A 21037-nucleotide genomic window follows, 5' to 3' on the forward strand; every position below is an offset into this window, starting at 1 on the left:
GCGGAAGCTCCTTGTCAACCTGTCATTCTTGTTTTCATAGAGTGGATTAACTCGAAAGCAACTAACACATTATCTGAGATCAACTGGCATGGGACAAAAGCCGACTGAGATAATGAAATAAGATTAGGCGGAATGGTCTTCAGCCTGTTCGCCAGAACCTTAGCAAATACTTTGTCAACTACATTACAAAGTGAAATAGGTTGAAAATCCTTGACTGCCTCTAAGTCCTCTACTTTCGGAATCAACACAATTAAGGTATCATTCAGATTATTTGGAAAAACGTCTGTATTGAACCAGTCTCGACAACTTTGGACAACATTGTGACCCACTACATCCCAAAAACCTCTAGTAAAATCTAGGATTTAGACCATCCATCCCTGGGCTTTTATCCGCATGCATCTGGTTCACAGCCAATTTTACCTCATCCACCGAAAGATCTCCAAGTAACATAGAATTATCATTATCCGAAACCAAAGGAGAGAATAAACCCACAACAGGACTTAAGTCAACATCCCCTGACTCAAATAGATTAATAAAATAATCACTCACCATACCTTTCAGCGAATTGTTGTCACTTATCCACTCGCCATTAGCATCCTTCAACCGAAAAATTTGCTTCGACTTTCTCCGTTTTTTAGCAGTTGTATGGAAGTACCTAGAGTTCATATCCCCAGATTTCAACCAATAGGATTTCGCTCTTTGAGACCAGAAGACCTCTTCACGGTGCACAACATCATCAAGCATACGCTGCACATCTTCAAATTGTTCAATATTACCGCTGATCCTAAGATTCTCAAGCTTACATATGGTTAATGCTATCCGATATGGTTCTCTTATTATATAGTATAACATTCTGGCGTTGGGATTAAAACAAATAGGTTCATACAAAAAATGCCCACCACATAGTCAATTAATTTTTAATTAATTACGCGTCTAACTCTGATTAATTCAGTGGAAGAATATAGGCTGTGTCAACGTAACAACTAACAAGGCAGCTTTATATTATATTTTAATTAAAAGGATTGAGCAAGCTTGTATTAACATTTCTTTAAGACTAAAATAAAACATTAACTTCCGGCGTTCACTGCATGGACATGGTCACAACTCACAAACTCGTTGCCAAGTCCAATAACAGCGAAATCCCCAAGCTCATCTATAAATACTCATATCTTCAAAGCCAAAACCCACACCAAAAAAGACTTCTGAATACTGAATACACAGATTCTACTATATACAAATATAGCTGTTAAACCCTACTATATTAATGGCTTCGCGTATCAGCTTATTCCTTTGTGGGTACCTTTTGTTGATTCTTGCTTCAACAGTTTCTGCAGCACTTTCTCCTTTTTACTATGACAGACTCTGTCCTAAAGCTTTACCAACTATCAAACGAGTTGTTGAGGCTGCTGTGTATAGGGAACGAAGAATGGGTGCTTCTTTATTGCGTCTTCACTTCCATGATTGCTTTGTTCACGTACGAACATATTATATATATGCAAATTAATCATTGTAGTTATACACACACACGCACATATATAGGTTTCCTTATTGATTTTTTTTTTTTTTTGATATAATTAAAATAGGGTTGTGATGCTTCAATTCTTTTGGATTCGTCTCCTACCATTGATAGTGAAAAGAATGCAGTCCCAAATGCAAATTCTGCTAGAGGATTTGAAGTGATTGACCAAATTAAGTCTGAGGTTGATAAAGCTTGTGGCCGCCCTGTGGTTTCTTGTGCAGACATCTTAGCTGTTGCAGCTCGCGATTCTGTTGTTGCGGTATCTATTCTATTTTACCATCTTTTTTTTTTTTCCTCTCATAGAACTACTGGGTCTTGACATACTAAACTGCACCAGTACCACCGCACTTATTTTTCACCATACAAATTAACACACAGTGGAAACAATAATATTATTTCACGTCAAGAATGTTACTTTTGACAAGTTAACCTCCTATATTATAAAAAGGTGCAACGATAATATGATGCTAACTTAATTTTTAAAAATAACTTGGCATGCAGCTAGGAGGGCCAACATGGAGAGTACAGCTAGGGAGAAGAGACTCAACAGCTGCTTTCAAGGATATAGCAAACACTGATCTCCCATCACCATTTTTAGACCTTCCTGGACTTATTAATGCCTTCAAGAAGCAAGGACTTAACGAGAAAGACCTTGTTGTGTTATCTGGTGGCCATACATTAGGTTTTGCGCAGTGTGGTGCTTTTAGGGATAGAATCTATAATGAAACTAATATTGACCCAAAATTTGCTCGAGTGCGAAGATTGACTTGTCCAAGAACTGGAGGTAACACAAATCTTGCACCTCTAGATCCAACGCCTGCTCGCTTTGACGTTGCTTATTTCACAAACTTGAAAAACCAGAAAGGGCTTCTTCATTCTGATCAACAGCTTTTTAGCGGTGGCTCAACTGATAGTCTTGTTAATACTTATAGCTCAAATGCAAAAGCTTTCTGGCAAGATTTTGGTCAGTCTATGATAAAAATGGGGAATATAGAACCACTGACTGGAAATCAAGGCCAAGTTCGTTTGAATTGTAGGAAAGTGAATTGATGTTTGATGATGGAGTGTTATTTGTTGTACACGGAGTGTAATAGTTTGTAAAATCTTCCTTTTTTTTTTTTTTTTTTTGAAAAATTGATTTATTTGTTTCTAAGTTAAAATTGTATTTGTAGTGAGGTTTTATCTCTCTTTCTCAAGAAAATAAACTGAAAAAAAGAGTGCCATATCCAAGTTGAATACTTGGTTCAAGTGTAAACAAAGTATTTGCTTCATTTTTATAAACTTGTACTTTTATGATGTGTGATTTTGCTCAATATATACTCTAATTTTTTATTTATATAATATTAAAATACTCTTAATAGTATTTATGAGTTGTGGCTCAGTTGGCAGCACAGATTAAACACGTGAAAAGAACTCTCAGATTTGATTCCCACTAAATACATCTACAGAGAAAGACGAATAATTTTAACTATTGATTAAATTTCGATCAGGATTAGACTGTGCTTGATAATAAAATTTTGGTAGTTTATATAAAAAAAAAGTACTTTATATATGGAACGAACTTTTTTTTTTTTTTTGTTATATAGTTTCCAATGTGACATCTAATTAAAAAGGTGGACTAATAAAATAAGTTCCTTTATACTGTACTCTGATATTAAAGGTGGACTGCGTCAAATCATTGTCAATAAATGATTGGCTTATGGCTTATTCAGCATGAAGATAGATAATGCCCGACAAAGCTTTACTTATAAGAGACATCCTTCTGTTCCTTTTGACCTCGACAAAGCTTCTTTTTTCTTCAAAATAATCAGAGTGTTTAGCTTAAGTAATTTGACATTTTCACTCAGCAACAATCATAATCGCCAAACAATGGCATTGAAGTGTAAGTAACCGCGTCGAGCCTCCCTCTTAATTTCTTTTTTTCACAAAAAAATTGATCCCCTTTAGAATAATTCAATATTGGAGCTTTATTTACTTTTGCAGTTGCTTTTATTAATTTTTACTAATTAATAATCTTAATATTTCTTGATCTATTGTTCATTTTCTTGAAACCACTTGATGTGGGAACAACTTCTAATTTGACTTGAAACATGTATTATGTATATCAGACAATAGGTTGGTATATCCGATTTCTGTTCATTTGACTTTTATTTTATACCTATTTTTCATGTCTATCCACTTACACTATGTTCTATATCTATTTCCTACATAACCATCATAACCAAAATAATTTTATTAATTTAAATGAAAATAAGAAGGAATATTAAAAAGAAATGCGACTATAGCAAGCAAATGAAATGCACGTAGTACAGCTGTTGTAATCCTTAGTCTGAGTTGAGTCTCAATATATATATAAGGCCATTAATTAAATACTAATACATATTGTCAATGATTCTTCATTTATACGAAAAATATAATAAAAGTGGTTAGGTGAAATTGTTGATGAAATCAAGCCACAAGGTTTGAATAAACATTTTAGATTATTAACACACTGTTTGGGCAATAACTTTTTCAATTAACGTTTATTAGAGTTTGAAAGAGCGACATATGAAAAGTTATTCCTTTTAACATTTGATGAAATAATTGATAGCTATTAGAATGTTAATAACTACAGAAACTATTAATTTTACGCAATAATATGTATTATTTTTTGGAATTTATTGTTATGATGTAATCCTTTGTTAAATTTGTTATTTCGGTTGACTTTTTTGTTTTAAAAAAATTTACTTTTGAATGTCTCAATTTTCTCACGCCACATGCAAAAAACATAAATTCTATGACATTACCTTGATATTAGACTAATGTTTCATCTAACCATTTTGTCATTTTTATGATTTTTCTTCGGATTGACTTACCTATTCGATCTATGATTTTTTTTTTTTTTTTGATACATGACAGACTCAATGGACCAAAATAATATTGTGGGCTACACAACAGAGAGCAATTCTCTCTGTTGAATTGACAAACTAATAATTCAAGAAAGAAATAATCTATTCGTAAAATGTTTTTCAATGATTTATTCTTTCACCAATAGCAATATATATACATGCATTAGTCAAGTAGCTACTTTGGGTAACTATATATACATGGTAACAAATAATTCTCTATAATTACAAAATATCCTCTATAATCATGGACTCCTAAGATCATGGGGTATAATACAATTTTGTGGGATCATGTCGACACTCCCCCTCAAATTGATGCATAGATGTCTATCATGCCCAACTTGTCAATTACTTCATGAAATATCCTTCCTGCAACTGCTTTTGTGAGAATATCAGCAAGTTAGGCTCTTAGACTTGACAAATGGAAACTAAACAATCTTTTTATCCAACTTTTCTCTAATAAAATGACGATCAACCTTAACATGTTTAGTACGATCATGTTGTACCAGATTTTATGCAATTTGAATCGCAGCTTTGTTGTCACATAATAAGTTTATTAGCTTCAAATATTTGATCCCAATGTTCTTTAGAATTCCTTTAATCCATAACAACTCACATACATGTGCCATGCCTCAAAATTTAGCTTCTGCACTAGATCAAGCAACAACGTTTTGTTTCTTGCTTCTCCGAGTAACAAGATTACCTCCTACAAATGTAAGATAACCTGAGGTAGATTTTCTAGTTGACGCATCTCCTGCCCAATCAGCGTCAGTGTACCCTTCAATAGTAAATGGTTCATTCTTTGAGAACAACAACCCTTTTCCTAGAGCTCCTTTCAAATACCTCAATATTATGTAGAATACACTCATGTGTGCATAAATTGGCTTATAACACTTACTACATAAGTAATGTCCGGTTTGGTGTGAGCTAAGTAGATTAACTTCCCTACTAGTCGTTGATAATGACCTACATCTTCCAAACTTCGACCAAATGAAATTCCAAGTTGATGATTCAACTCCATGGGTGTTTCAACTGGCTTACATGTTAACATGCCGGTTTCGGTCAACAAATTCAATACATACTCGTTGGGAAAGGAAAATTCCTTGTTTTGATCGTGATATTTTGATTCCTAGGAAATATCGCAGATGTCCTCGATCTTTCATTTCGAACTTGGTAGCCAAATATTTCTGTTTATTTTCCATTTCCTCAGTATCATTACCAATCAAGACCATGTCGTCAACATATACAAACAATATTGTTACCCTCCTTTGTGTTTAATGAATAAAGTGTGATAAAAAAAATGCTTTGTTTGTAGCCAGCTGACTTCATTGTCGATGAGAATCTTTCAAACCAAGCTCTAGGTGACTGCTTCAACCCGTGCAAAGATTCGTTTTAACTTGCATACCTTTCCTTCTTCTATGGAACTTTGTTTTATACCTGGTGGAGGCTCCATGTATACTTCTTTCTCTAGGTCACCATTTAGGAAGGCATTTTTTACGTCAGAACTGTTGCAACATCCAATCTTGATTTATTGCAATTGAAATGAGAATGCAGAGAACTTTGCTATTGGTGCCTTGCCATCATAGAGTGTACATGAATGATTCCTTCCACCGCTTCCTCTCAAGCAATCGTTCGTTGATCAATTTCCTAAAAAATTGAAACTAATTCATTATAATAGGTAGATAAGGATCGACCATTTTGTGCAATGTTAAGGATTTCTAGTTTAATTCAAACAGGCGAGTCTCATCTGATCCATCATAGAAGGTTTTTGCAACAGCTTCCCAAATCTCCTTTACTGTAACCAAAAGAATGAATCATTGCATTAGGTGGGGACTTATTGAATCAATGAGCCAACTTTTAACTCTATGGTTATCAGTAACCTCGGTAGAATAGCTAGGATCACCAAGTGCTGGTTTTCCAATTTCATCCGTAAGATATCCAAGTTTGTTTCGTGCACCAATTCACGTCTCCATCAATTGTGACCATAATGGAAAATTCGTTTCATCAAGGACAATTCCAACTGGAAAAGTTGAATTGTCTTGTTGTACAATAATTTGAGGTGGCTGGTTATACGATATGTTTTTATTTTTTGTTATGGAATTCATAGTCGTAGATGGAGGAGTTTCATCTCCCATTAGAAAAGAATGAATTTCTGGGGTGAAGTTTATGTTTGGATCAAACCAACTATGAATCTATGATACCATGTTGAATTGACAAACTAATAATTCAAGAAAGTAAAATATTTTTCAATGATTTATTCTTTCACCACTAGCAGTATATATACATGCATTAGTCAACTAGCTACTTTGGGTAACTACATATACACAATAACAAATAATTCTCTATAATCAGGGACTCCTAAGATCATGGGATACAATCTAATTTTGTGGGATCATGTTTACACTCCCCTTTAAATAACATTCACCAAATTGGTGAACTTTATGTTGGAGAGAACTAAAATTTGAAACCTCTAACTCTCTACGTCTACTATGAGCAGTAGGAAGACTAATTAGACCACACCTGATTGGCTACCTATTCGATTTATAATTTACTCATAAATCAAATTAATGAAAAATAATAATATTGAAATGAGGGTATTTATAAAATATCCATCGAAATTTATTAAAGTGACTAATTCTTAGAAATTCAAAAAGATGGAGGACAAAAAAATTATTGGGATTAATTTAATATTAACGAGAAAAAAAAGGATAACATTGAAGCAATATTTAAAAGAATCTCTATTTTCATTAATCTCTATTTTCATTAGTTTATTTTTATGAATAGAACTACAAACACAGTTTAGATAAATCTAATACATTTTTCCTTATTGTTAATCGATTAATTAATTAGTCTAGAATTATTATATTTTTAAATTTATTTTTATTATTGACATAATAATAAATTTTTAAGATTATTTTTTTTCAAGTCAATTATTCTCCCATTACCACTTACAAGATATATTATTCTTTCATATGTCAATACATAATTTTTTGAAATATCAATACATAATTTTATCTCTAACGGTACTCTAGAGATTAAAAATTAATATTTGAATCAGAAAAAAATGTTATTAGTCTAAAATTATAAAAGAAAAAAAAAAAGAGATATTCAAGAAGAAGAAAATTAAAAATTTTTTGGGTGTGAGCCGTTTGGATATACAGCGAGCCCAATTGCAAAAAATTCTTTCTAATGGGGCCCAAAGGAAAAGTAGATTTCGAGTGTAAGAAATGAGTATCTGTTTGCCACGTGCACCAATAAATTTTGGGTTGGGCCATTCCCGGCTTCCAGACGCGACAAGAGTCAACTCAAACACATAAACACAGTCAATGCCCCTTATTTCTGTTGGCTCTGTCAGAAAGAAACCCAGCCAATGGAAAAAAACTAAGTTAGACGGTGTGCGCAGGAAAGATCACAGTAAGCCCACCGAATCACTCTTTCAAAACCTGAAGCGGCGCATCGAAGAAGATGATGACACTTTACTTTCTGTTCATGCTGATTATAAAAGAGATTTATGTCTGGGCTAACTCAGACCCAAACATAACAATTCGCTGCACCAACTGTAGGTAACTAACATCATAAATTATGTGGAGATATCATTTGATGAGAACATCAAGATGCTTCTCTACCTCGTCTAAGCTTCTTCGATGGTGGGACCATGTGGGCCCAGCTCCCAAGGACCCCATTACTAGTGTCACAGAGGCTTTTGTTGCTGATACCTCCCCTACCAAGATCAATCTAGGAGTGGTAAGTGGTAACTAGTTGCTTCTTTCTCCTTTTGAAATTTGTTTCTTTTTCAGCTTTCTTGGGTATTACAATGAATGAGTTGTTGGTTTTATTTCTTAAAATTTTCACTTTTTAGGGAGCTTACAGGGATGACGAGGGTAAACCTGTTATTCTTCAATGTGTTCGGGATGCTGAGGCTAAGATTGCGGGCTGTGATTTCTTGTGAGTTTCCCTTTTCTTCAATTTTTCCTCTTCCGTAATGTAGGTTCAATTGAGTTATAATTTGGCAGAGATACAGTTGAGAATGTGGGTTTCCTTATGCTTGTGACAACCAAACCAATGCTAAATGGTTAATGCTAACCAATTAGCTAGCTATAAATATGGAAATATGGGATTCTTAACAGATTGAGTTGTACTACTGTTGAAAAATGATAACAAATATTTAGATAAATGATTAGTTGCTAACCAGCTAAATGCAAATTGAGAAAATTGATATCTCCCCTCATTATTTCTCTTATGTCGGTACTCGGTATTGATTTAGCAGAATCAATTTCAACTATGTTATAATAAACTCTCAAGGGGCATTTGCAGGGAGTCTATTTCATCTGCAGTGAGTTCAAAATTGGTAGAGGAGAGTGTCAAATTGGTTTATGGTAAAGATTCAGATGTTATAAAAGAAGGGAGGTTTGCCGGAGTTCAAGCACTCTCGGGAACTGGTGCATGTCGCCTCTTTGCTGAGTTCCAAAGGCGTTACTATCCTGAATCTTCGATGTATTTGCCTGATCCCACATGGTCTAAGTAAGTAATTTTTGGATATCTTTTCAGTTCTTTCTGAATAGATTACATTCAGGTCCTTTGCCATAATTGAAAACAATATGCATCTAAAGTCGGAAGGGGTGTAATTAAATGCGAAGCCTAAGGACCTGAATGCAATTTACCAACGGATTAATCTAATTATTGTTATCTAAATTGGAATAGTTTATGGATTCCATCTTTCTGTCATTGACATTCTAACTTCTGTAATTAATAGCCACCATAACATATGGAGAGATGCCCAAGTTCCTCAGAGTACCTTTCACTACTACCATCCTGATATGAAGGGTTTAAATTTCAGTGCACTTATGAATGATGTAAAGGTGTGTCATTCTACAAGAATTTCTAAATATCTCATAGACTATGTGATAATTCTTTATTTAGTAAAGGTTTCTCAAGCACTCATTGTGTCATTTGCCGAGACTCAACTTTCAGGAAAAATTCTTATTTAATCATAAATTGGTTTAGACATTTGATAAATTCTATAGAACTGTTACTTATTGATAATGTCTGTGCATCTTCATTTCACAAAGTAGTTTATTGGCTGCAGGAGTCATGTAACTAGTTCTGGATACTGTATCAATTAAATACGGTTTTTTTAAGCTCAATGCTGCCAAATATCAAATCTTGCAACTATTATATACACATTTATTTGTTGATTTTCTTCAATTCACTTTGTTTGATGGCTTCCTTAGGATGCCCCAGATGGTTCCTTTTTCCTGCTTCACCCCTGTGCTCACAACCCTACTGGGGTTGATCCCACGGAGGAACAGTGGAGAGAAATTTCATATCAGTTCAAGGTAATTATATATGACATGTTTTGACTTGCTGCATTTCACAGATTCTTGATCAACAGTTTAAGTCTCTAATTACTTTCCAGGTCAAGAATCATTTCCCCTTCTTTGACATGGCTTATCAAGGTTTTGCAAGCGGAGACCTTGATAGGGATGCTCTATCCATTCGTATTTTTCTTGAAGATGGGCATTTAATAGGCTGTGCTCAATCCTTTGCGAAGAACATGGGTTTATATGGACATCGAGTTGGTTGTCTCAGGTTGGAAGCAAATCTCAGTTTTTATTTTAACTATATGTATATTTGTTTGATTGTTTCCATAAAGGCACTACAGACCCTGCTGTAAAAGTAAAGAATTAAAAATTATTAGCCATTTCATGCTTTAAATGAACTCCACAAAGTTATATACTTTCCACAGTTGAAATGACAGTAAAATGCTCATTTTACTCCCCATAATTTGCTTTTACAGAATTTAACATGGCTAAACCAAATTCTATCATTTATAGATGAATCATGTACTTCAAATTTGTTCATACCAAGAACTTTGTGGAATTCATTTGTAATACATACATTTTATGTTGAGTATAAATGAAAATTCATTTGGAACTCAATTTAATTAATTTTGTGGAATTGTTGTGTTTGAACTAAATCCTATCAAATTTAACAGAATTTGCAAGTGGTCTCTAAATTAATATAGCTAACTAAATATTTAACTTGACTAAAATTGGTTAACGTAGTAAATTAAAATTTATACTTAATAGTCAGGGTATCAAACAGGAGAATTTATTGACAAATAAATTTTATTAATGAAAATCTATTTGCAAATGAAATGAATTCTGATTGATTTGATGCAAACACTGTATAAGAGATTGATAGATCATAACCCAAATTTTGTTTCCGTTTATTAAGCTAAATGACAATAGCTTATGCATAATGTAATTGCTGTAGTAAGCCATCATCTTTTTCCTTTTCAAGTAGCTATTTTCAACCTCCATTTTTGTTATGTCAGTGTTCTCTGCAATGATACGAAGCAAGCAGTTGCAATTAAAAGCCAACTGCAGACAATTGCCAGGGCAATGTATAGCAGCCCTCCTGTTCATGGCATATCACTTGTCTCAACAATCTTGAGCGATCCAGATATTAAGTCACTATGGGTTAAAGAGTTGAAGGTAACAATGATTATTCCTTAAACCTTTTCTTTCTGCTTCCTCTCCATATAATGAATCTGAAAATCTGATGTACCTTTTTATCGTACCTGCAACATAAGGGCATGGCAAATCGCATTCAAAGAATGAGGATTAAACTTCACGAAGGCCTTAAGCAATTGGGTTCTTCTCTCAACTGGGAGCACATAACAAACCAGGTTGGTATTTTACCATTTGACATTCAATTCATTGTCAGAAAGCTTAAGCATTTAGTTTCTTACTTTTAGCTCTCATATGTACAAAACTGCAGGTTGGCATGTTTTGCTTCTCTGGCTTAACCCCAGAACAGGTTGATCGGATCGTAAGGGAATTCCACGTTTACATGACTCTTGATGGTCGAATGAGGTAAGTTACTATCGAGAATTGGCTAAAATTTTTTATTATTGTTAATTTGTTATAATTGAGAGTGCTATAGAACTTATCTGACCCATTCTAATCTTATGACCATATGCTGATATGTGCAGTATGGCCGGTGTTACTACAGGAAATGTAAATTATTTAGCAAATGCAATACATGAAGTCACTAAACATGGTCAGAAAGTATAGATTATTTCTGGCAGTCATCATCAGCTTATTTGTGACTGATGCTTGACTATACTTGAAGATGCAAAACCATAATTTTATGAGATTAACTCTACAGATACTAAACTAGAGAGACAGAGAGACAAACAGAGTCAACCCCTTCTCATATAATTGTTCAGTTGTATCTTTTGAAACGTTCCAGAGCAAAATGGATATTATGGCAGATGAAGTCTCTTGCTCTTTGCCCTTGATATGTATACTGATGGATCTTATGTAAAAATGAAATAAAATCCTACATGAAATGGATATATGGAAATCTAGATCCTCTGAAACTTTATAAAAAAGGCAGTAATTAATGATTATAATACATAAGAATCAATTTGCAAAATACCACAGAATATTCTGAATCCTTGTTTCTGTGTAGCACGTAACCATTAAAACTGTGGTCCACAGTCACATGGAGAAGTCACTAGCAGCAGAATTGCCGACAATTCAGACATTATATAAGCAAAGTTGAAGCTCTTGTTTGTTGTATCCATCTTAAACAATTTGTTTAGCTGTTTGATGACTCTTTCTCACACTCGTATTGGTTGGCCATTAGAAATAGAAACAACAAAAACGAGGATTTCCTTTTGTTCTCATGTGGTCGTTTTGGTCCACGACATTGCAGCTGGTTCTGGGCCCGTGCGTGTATTTTGATCATTGGAATTTTTTTTTTTTTTTAATCTTTCATTACAACCGAGGAACATAAGACTCTTTTACTCTTTACAGGGTTGGCACCTTTACCTCTTAGGTTTTATGAACACGGGTCTGAAATATATATATATATATATATATATATATATATATATATATATATATATATATATATTTTTTTTTTTTTTTTTATGAGTAATACATATGAAATTTACTTTAAAATTTTAGGAACCTCTTATCAACTTGTTCAATATAAGATTTTATAATGTAATAGGGATTACGTTGCATGAATTTCTTTGCAATGTTATTATTACATTGTATTATGGTTTACGAAACATAGCATGGAAATTTATTTCTTAGGAAACAATTTGAAAAAAAAAATGGAAACTTATTTTCTCATTTATAACACTAAATAATAAGAAAAATATATTCAATTTTTTTTTCTTTAATAATTAAGAAATAAAAATAATAATAATAAAAAACATATACAGCAGCAAGAGTAGAAGAAGTTTCCATGAAGCTATGCTAGATCTGACTTATTATTATTATTAAGATTTACAATGTTGGGCTTACATAATCAAGATCTAGATGTCTTAAAACAACTGAACAATGATTTTATTAAGAAAAATGTATCAAAATTTCGTATTAAATAAGTAGTAGGTGAATTAAGTCTGATTAATCTATCTGTACTACAGTAAGCAAGAGAAGATTTTTTTTTTTTTTTTTTTTTTTTTTTGAATGGAGAGATTTTCTTTATTTAGAAAAATAATAAGCTTTCAGTATTTGATGAGGACAAAGCAGAGCCATGAGACCAACAGAACAAACCAAAAAAAAAAAAAAAAAAGAAATTATAATATCAATTTGGTAGGAAAATGTAGCCATCCTTCCTCTTTACATTAAATAATCACAAAGGGCAAGATAGAGACACAGCATTGCTACTGATTATTATTGTACTTTAAATAATCAACTTCCAATTTTGTCTTTTTTTTTTTTTTTTTTTTTTTTTATAAATCACCGATATCTAGATCCAGACTGCCTAATCCTTCTATTTTTATCAATTCTTTTATTACCTTTCTTACTCCAAATTATATTTGTGTCCTACTACTAACAAACGTCTTTTGTAAGGCTTTGCATTTTTAGTAAGTAATTAACACTGCAACAGTAAGTTATTATGTTATAATTAATATAAATCTAATTTAATATTTTCAAAAAGAAAAGAAAATTCATGTGATTCATTTTGTGATTGTGACTTACAATTGGAGGTTTAGTTCATATTTATGAATTGAGATTTAATAATATTATTGCTCTGTAGGTCAAAGAGTGAAAAACCGCAAGCGGCAGAATGCCTAGTTTACTTAAATATATATATTATTAAAAAAAGGAGAATTTTCATAATATGATGAAAATTATATTTTTAGAAATTTAATCTTATGAATCAATATTAATAATTTAGGTTTTGAAAGAAGATGCAGTCTACACCGTTGATCCATGGTAATTTTTATTGCACTTAATTTATTACTAATTATGATATATAGTATAAAATACTTCAATTCCTTAATTAAAATTTTTTTTTCCTAATAATTAGCATAAAAACTAAAATTATCAATTCGAACTTAAAGTAAAATGTCATGCATTGACCTATAGTTTAAAAAAAAATTGCAGGGAAAACCAAAAAAAGAAAAAGAAACAAATTACCATCACCTTAAAGCAATTAGTTTCACCTAATTGTTTCATAGTGCATTATAGAGTGATTAGTAGTGATAATGATGGAAATTGTATAACTTCTCAAAACAGAAATTGATCCTCTCCAAAAGGAAAAATTAGTACTAATCCTAAAAGATTAAATGCATTCTTCTTCAGCTTCCTCAAATTGTCCAAACCTAACAATTTCATTTGGTTGAAAGTTTACCAAATTGTATACCATATATATATATAAACACACACACACCAAAGTGTATATCCATCAATATTTTTCTCACCAAAAAAAAAAATCATTAACTAATTAATTAACTAATACATTAATCTAGTTGTGAAGTTGAAACCGTCATGAAATAGGTCAAGAATTTCAACTTCAACGAGATATATATATATATATATATATATATATATATATATATATATATATATATTGTTTTTTTATGGTCTAATAATAAAAAATAAATTATCCCTAACCCGCGTGCACGTTCTGTGTTTTCTTTTAACCAATCAAAAACAAAATAATTAAAGTGCATAATAAGCAAATTAATTAACAAGTGTTATATATTTTATCAAATAACTCTCATATGCAATACATATCAATGACATAATTTTGTGGTCCAAGCCCACTACCATAGATGAACAGGATGAACAAAAGAAAAAGAAAAAGATAAACAGACAGATAGAGATTTTAAACAGGAGAGCAAATACAGTACATAGGCCAACAAAATCTATGGCCAAATTAACCATAATTAACTATATATTAGATGTTTCTTTTTCACTTACCATTCACCACCATACTTTTCTATTAGTACTAGCTCCAAAACACAAAGTCGAAGTTGGTGATTGATCAATGGTAACTACTTCTTCATCACAAGCTCGAGAATCAAAGCTCAAGAACCTGCTTCGCTGATCATGAGTAGAATGAAGAAAGCTAGAAGAATTCAAAGAACACCAAGAAGCAGCAGAGGAAGATGATGTAGGGGATAAATTAACTGAAGAAGAAGAAGGAGATTTGGACATATTGGTAACTTTCTTGATTCTTGACAAAACAAAGTAGAAAAGATTATGGGATCTTGAATTATTATTACTAGGTTTCTTGTTTTTCTTGGAATAGCATTTTGAATAGAAAGAAGGAGGTGGAGTTAATGGAGGAATTAGCAGTGTGTTTTGAGTAAAAGAGTATTTAGGAGTACCTGGTTGCGATTCCCAAATAAATGGAACTGCAACATTAACTCCACCATAATAAACCCTAAAAGAAGGATTAGCATTGGAGCTTTCTTTGGAAAGAAGCCTGGAGAAGAACTTGTCATCTTCTTTAATTTGGAGGGACTTTGGAGCAATTTCTGATGAGCTTGTACTTAACATCTTGGAATTATGGGATATGGCTACAGGTTTAGAAATGGAAGAAGAAGAAGAAGAAGAAGCACACCTCTTGGTATTTTATAGATATTATATAAACTAGGTACCAGTTGATTGATGAAATTGTGTACTTACATTTATTTTTTACAAGAGTATAAATTTAAAATAAAAAACAACACATGCCTATATTATAAATATAAATTGGGTATTGACTTGAAAGATTTGTGTCCAAATGCATGGTGACCCACACCAGAGCTTTAATGGCAATATAATACCCTGTGAGTATTTATATCACCTACCCCCTTTTTCTTTTTACTATTTCTACCATTACCTTCTTTCATTTTTCTTAAATTGGAGCTCATATTAATGTTTGAATCAGCAAATTTCAGAGCTCTAGAAATAATAATTAACTTCCCCTCCCTGGTATTACTAATGATGTGAGAAATTTTTAATGGAAAGTAAGATTTGAACCTCCTAATTAATTTATTTGTTAAAAGACATGCAAATTCTTGATATGCATATCAATTACTCCAATGACAGTACTAGGTACGTATTTTTAAGTGTGAGGAGATTCTAAGGTCAGCATAGGGATCCTCCTGACCGTGCAGGGTATAAACTATAAAGAGAAGTAATCAAGAACCGTTCTCAAATAGGACCATTGGTTAAAGAATTTCCACAAAGCAAAAGGAAATAAAGAAAGGAAGGAGAAAGAAAATGCTAAGTTCTACTAGAAGATTTTCTGCGATACTGCACATAGTTAATGTCCCTGAATTTATCAAAATTTTATTTATATTTAAGTCGTTAAATCTTTATTTATCGATGTTAAGCCATTCAAATTTTTAATATTATTTTAAATAAAAACCTAAATAGAAATTAAAATTAAAGACTTAATAGGTAAAACTCAATTAATTAACTAAATTACACATGCGTCTTGCCAAGATTTTCTCTCTCTAATTTGTAATCCCAGTATATGAGCTAGGGGCCATTGGGCAATTCCTTTTTGTTTAGTTTATTTTACGTTGTTAGCAACCAATCCTATTGCCATGAGGCCCATGACCGACTGTTTATTGTAAATTAATCCCATACACACAGACCAGAATGATAATAAAATAATACAATTGTATCAGAGTAGTTATTGAAATATGCTTCTCTTATAATTATTAAGGTCAGTGATCTTATAATTCACTTTTTATAATTATATTTTGAAAAACCCTTTTGAATAAAATCTTATAAATACATATAATTTTGAATATAAGCTATCATGTTCAAAACTTAGCAAAAAATAAAATAAAAAAGCTGCCATTAATGTCTCAAGTTAGCTCACCAGAAATGCTCCCTTGGCTAAGGGCAGAGATACATGGGATGGAAGGGGAAGGAGGATGGCACTTATTTATTTACTTAGTTACGAAATTAAATTCTGCTGTAAGTAATTTTTTGTATATTTAAGTTTGAAATTTTTTTTTTTTTAAAAATCATTTGGATCTATAAAATTAATTAAATGGTAACAATTATTGTTATTATCAGAGTGTTACTCTAATATATACTCCATTTGGATCTAATGGAGAAGTATTCACTGGTACGGTTACATGTGAACCAAGATCGGAGAGTTTGCTGCTATTCCTTAAATATTCTCACATCTTCCAATCAAGACATTGTCCCTTGTCCGACCCCTATCATTGACACTACCTGGCTAGTAATTAATTTTTATATGGGGCACAATAGCACACAATTAAAAGAAATTCCTGTACAACATATATATAACCTCCAAGGCATCTTCCAAAATTGTGAACCATCGTCTTCAGATATGGACATACCCTAGAAAACATTAATATGTAGCTGCCGGGGGCTCTGTAGGACCTTCCGGTTTGCTGATAGTACATAATTTTTAAAAATAATCTCCGATTTGCCTTTTGGAGTTGTTTACTACTTACAATTTATCTGAAACTGAATTATTAAATCAATTTTAATGGGTTAACTTTCAATAAAAAAAAAAATCAATTTAATCCATTTTTTGGCTGAACAATATACCACGATAGGCTTATAATAAAAAAAAAAAGTTAACGATCTGATTTTCTTTCAACTCAAACATTTTATTTATTTTTTACTCTGTCAATGCACTTGTTTCAATCAAAACAATGGACTTAAATTGGCTTTTTTTTAATTAAAAGTGATCTAAAAGTTCAATACGACAAAATTTAAAAGACAAATTAAGCATTATTTTTAACATATATATAGATGCCTATGCACGTTTTAGAGCGAGGGAAGTTTGAGTTTCTTGTCAATGGATAAATTAATAAGTATGTGTATGTAACTTAATAAAAAAATTTATAATCAAAATTACAATATATTATATATTAGGGATACTTTAAATATTTTGAGGGACCTGTGTCCTTGAGAAACCCCATCCCTGTACCTTTGGATAGTAATCAGACCAACTTTGTCTGAAATATTTAATGTCCAAGGATGATTGATCATTTTTGTGACCCTTTACTTAATAATAGTGTTTTTGGATTTAGAAGGACTTGACCTAAATTCATTATGAATTTGGCCTTGGGGCAGCCATCATATAGATTTTGACCTATAATAGTACTTGCAGAGATAAAGTACTCTTTCATAAAAGTGGCAATTTGGTGTGAAAAAAAAAATGTTTTTTTTTTTTTTTTTTTAAGTATCGAGAGAGAAAAAATTCGAATCTGAATATACTATTAGGTCATATATACACTTCTCATTAGACTATATATTAGTATGCTTTATTTAATTAATTATTCAAAATGAATAAACATTTGACATTAATATTAATATTAATATTAATGTTTATAAGTTTTACCAATTATGTGTGTCGGTTTTTTTATTTTCTTTAAATATGTGAAAAGTAACTAACAATAGATTTCAGGTTCTAGTCATATGTAGTCACTAAAACACTTTCATTAATTTAATGAGAAAACTGTTTCTCGGTGTGTAATCCAAATGTTATTCAGACTCATTTATAGATTCTAAAGCAACTTTAATCAATATTCATAATTATAAAACCATATTTTCATATTATAAAAAAGAAACTAGAGGCAATCAACATGGAATGATACGAGGGAAAAGGACTTAGGTCTTTTAAGTAAGATATCGAATGTTTAATCTGTATGGATTGAGAAAATCTCTGTTGGAATCGTTTTTCCTTTAACTGTTCCTAGTTGATAGATGTTACCCAACAATTCAATAGATACAGAGGTCTCGTAAATTTAAAATCTCTCTTTCTATTACTCTCTAATTGAATAATTATTAAGTGTTCTATTACTCTCTAATTGAATAATTATTAAGTGTAAGGAGTTGTGGCATCACCATTAAGCTAATTAATAAGCATTGCGGTTGAGTGCTCCTCTTTCAATACATCTTACATTTTTTTTTTTTTTAATATTTTCTAATATAATTAATTAAGCTATTGATCACACCTCTAAAAATAAATATGATAATAATAAATATAAAATAGTAACAATTATGATATCCAAATAAGTTATGATTATAAAAGATTTAGAGGATCTAAATATTTTAACATTTCTTTAATGATTGATTAAAAGCCTAGCATTGCAAACAGTAGACATAAAACCCACAAAATATTATTCAAATATTAGAATTAGCTCTTTGCGTAAGTAAAATGTCAAGTTTGAAATATGCATTCTACCCACCCATGCATACATTTTCTCACCATCAAGTACTATGTCTTACTTGATTAAAAATAATAATGTATTTAGTATGTCAAAGGTCTTAGTTAATTCTCTTTATTAACAAAGTCATCATCCTGTCAATACTTTAGTTCCACTATTCTTATTTAATAATTTTCCAATAGGTATTAGATCAGCTGTCCACAAGATGGCAGAAATAAGAATTACCATTCATATATCCAATTATTAAAATTAGATTTTAATTTTAATAACTTGATTTCTGTATTTAAAATTTAGATTTTTACAACTTGATTAGGAGAAGCCCCACATGGATATGATATGATACTCACCTCAAAAAACTATTATGATGGATGGTACTATGACAAGCATCAGAATGTTATTTTATGGACTGAAATATTGACACGCCTGTGTTTGTCTTGTTCCTAGAGAAGAAAAGTTTGGTATTCTTGTGATTTTGATGTTTGAGTTTGATAGAAATAGCTTGAAATGGTATTTGATAGCTATGCTTATGGTTTCATTTGCTACAGCAATGCTTAAAACTTACAAATTTTAACCAATGAGTTTCGCTCATTAGTAGATTACAAATTTTTATTTTTTCCTAATTAAGTTAAAATATACATTCCTTGTTAAGTATAATAAAAAGAGAAATATATTAGACTAACTATTACAACGACGGACATTAGCAATGCCATAAAAATGATGGGACAACCAAGCCAATATGCCAAGAGTAATGAGGTAAGTGTTATGTAATATCATGATCATCCTTATCAAAGAATAAGCTAATTGAATATGGGCTTGGGCCTGAAGTGATTACTAACTTCAGAGGCTTTAAGTTGGTTTGAAAAGTTTCACCTACCTAGTTTAGAATAACTAGGCCCTTTGAATTGTGAAGTGGTCAATGGGCCAACCCTTTTGGTGCTAGGGATTTCACAAAAGCAATGCCGTTGTGGTGCTTGTGGCTTTACACCATTAGCATGAACATGATGAATTACCTAAGGTGAATCCTATTTTTTATTTGGAAAAAAAAAAATATGACAATAATTATTATTCTACTTCTATTTTGCACCAAAATTTTATTTAAAACATAATGAATCTAAAAAATAAGTTCAATAGATATATATAATTAATTTATCCCACTTAATTCATAAGATTTAAATTGAAATTGGGGGCAACATCTTTTTACTTCATTTTCTTTTTCCTGGAAGAAAGGAATCAATGCTTCTGGTTTCATGTACAAAAGATGTATAACTTTTCATGCAACGGTCACCTCATTTATGCTGTCGAAGAAAAAGAAAATTAAAGAAAGAAATTAGAATGGTATCATTATTTTATGTCGGAGCTCACTACCGAAGGAGAGAAGAGGGAACCCCACACTGTAGACGGTACTTAGCCTCGCTTTCCTTATCCCTTTTAACTTTACCTTCAATTAACTTCTCATAATGCAATACCTATGACCTAGCTAACTAACTAACTTAGATGATGATGATGCTCTGTGACCTACCGGATACATGGGTGCATGATTTCTTGATTTTTGCCCCCACTTTCCCTCCTCTTTTTCACAATTAATAATAATTTCAGCTTCTTTACTCTTTCACTTCAATCTTTTCCTTGCATGTGAATTTTAGGTGGTGAAGATAGTTAATGAAGATAGAATGAAAATGGGATATGAATAGTAATTAACCTTCTCTTTTTTAGAATTTCAAATAATTACATATAAACCCATTTTTTTCTTCTTATTAATATTTTTAAAAGAAAATTTAAATAAAAGGTAATTATTCAACTTTCAAACTGTATTATTAAAATATTGATTGAAATAATAAATAATTTTAATGTGAAAATATAAATTCGATACTCTGAAAATCGTATTTACTGAGAATGTAGAAAATATTTACACTCACGGATCAAAAGAGATTACTAACTCTAAATTCTAAACAAAAAAACCTTTAAATCAGTAACCTTGCCATGGACCAATTGATGCCCAAAGGGGTGTTTCTCCTACGCGCTCTTTCAATACAAAGGCCAAAAAAAAAAAAAAAAAGAAAAACCACAAGTCCGTTGGATAACATAGGAGGGCCCACTTTTTTCAAACCAAAGTGACATTGTTTTCACCACCAAGGGTAAACATGGTAAAATATAAAAACTATTGTACAG

General features: G+C 31.6%; 3 protein-coding genes across 4 annotated transcripts; 2 read left to right on the plus strand and 1 right to left on the minus strand.

The window, feature by feature from the left end:
• The first annotated feature begins 132 nt into the window (after positions 1-132).
• Positions 133-2569, plus strand: LOC105648056 (cationic peroxidase 1). Of its 2 annotated transcripts, XM_089717759.1 has the most exons (4): positions 133-176; positions 1303-1474; positions 1584-1778; positions 2021-2569. In XM_089717759.1, the coding sequence occupies exons 1-4, from the start codon at positions 133-135 to the stop codon at positions 2567-2569; spliced, it is 960 nt and encodes a 319-aa protein (XP_089573885.1). The 2 variants fall into 2 exon arrangements, with proteins under 2 accessions (XP_089573885.1, XP_012089710.1); XM_012234320.4 differs by lacking the exon at positions 133-176 and having other exon boundaries at positions 1218-1474.
• Positions 2570-7755: 5186 nt separating this feature from the next.
• LOC105648054 (aspartate aminotransferase, mitochondrial) lies at positions 7756-11775 on the plus strand. Its single transcript, XM_012234318.4, has 10 exons — positions 7756-8148; positions 8264-8349; positions 8719-8925; positions 9158-9263; positions 9636-9740; positions 9821-9993; positions 10742-10901; positions 11000-11095; positions 11188-11282; positions 11402-11775. The coding sequence occupies exons 1-10, from the start codon at positions 7987-7989 to the stop codon at positions 11481-11483; spliced, it is 1272 nt and encodes a 423-aa protein (XP_012089708.1). The 5' UTR covers positions 7756-7986; the 3' UTR covers positions 11484-11775.
• A 2621-nt stretch (positions 11776-14396) lies between these two features.
• LOC105648053 (uncharacterized) lies at positions 14397-15396 on the minus strand. The gene has a single exon (XM_012234317.4). It carries the CDS (start codon positions 15216-15218, stop codon positions 14640-14642), a length of 579 nt encoding a protein of 192 aa, XP_012089707.1. The 5' UTR covers positions 15219-15396; the 3' UTR covers positions 14397-14639.
• Positions 15397-21037: the final 5641 nt, after the last annotated feature.

The sequence above is a fragment of the Jatropha curcas genome, chromosome 2 (assembly GCF_041381405.1).
Source record: "Jatropha curcas cultivar XTBG-Jc1 chromosome 2, XTBG_Jcur_1.0, whole genome shotgun sequence".
In the NCBI taxonomy this organism is placed as follows: domain Eukaryota; kingdom Viridiplantae; phylum Streptophyta; class Magnoliopsida; order Malpighiales; family Euphorbiaceae; genus Jatropha; species Jatropha curcas.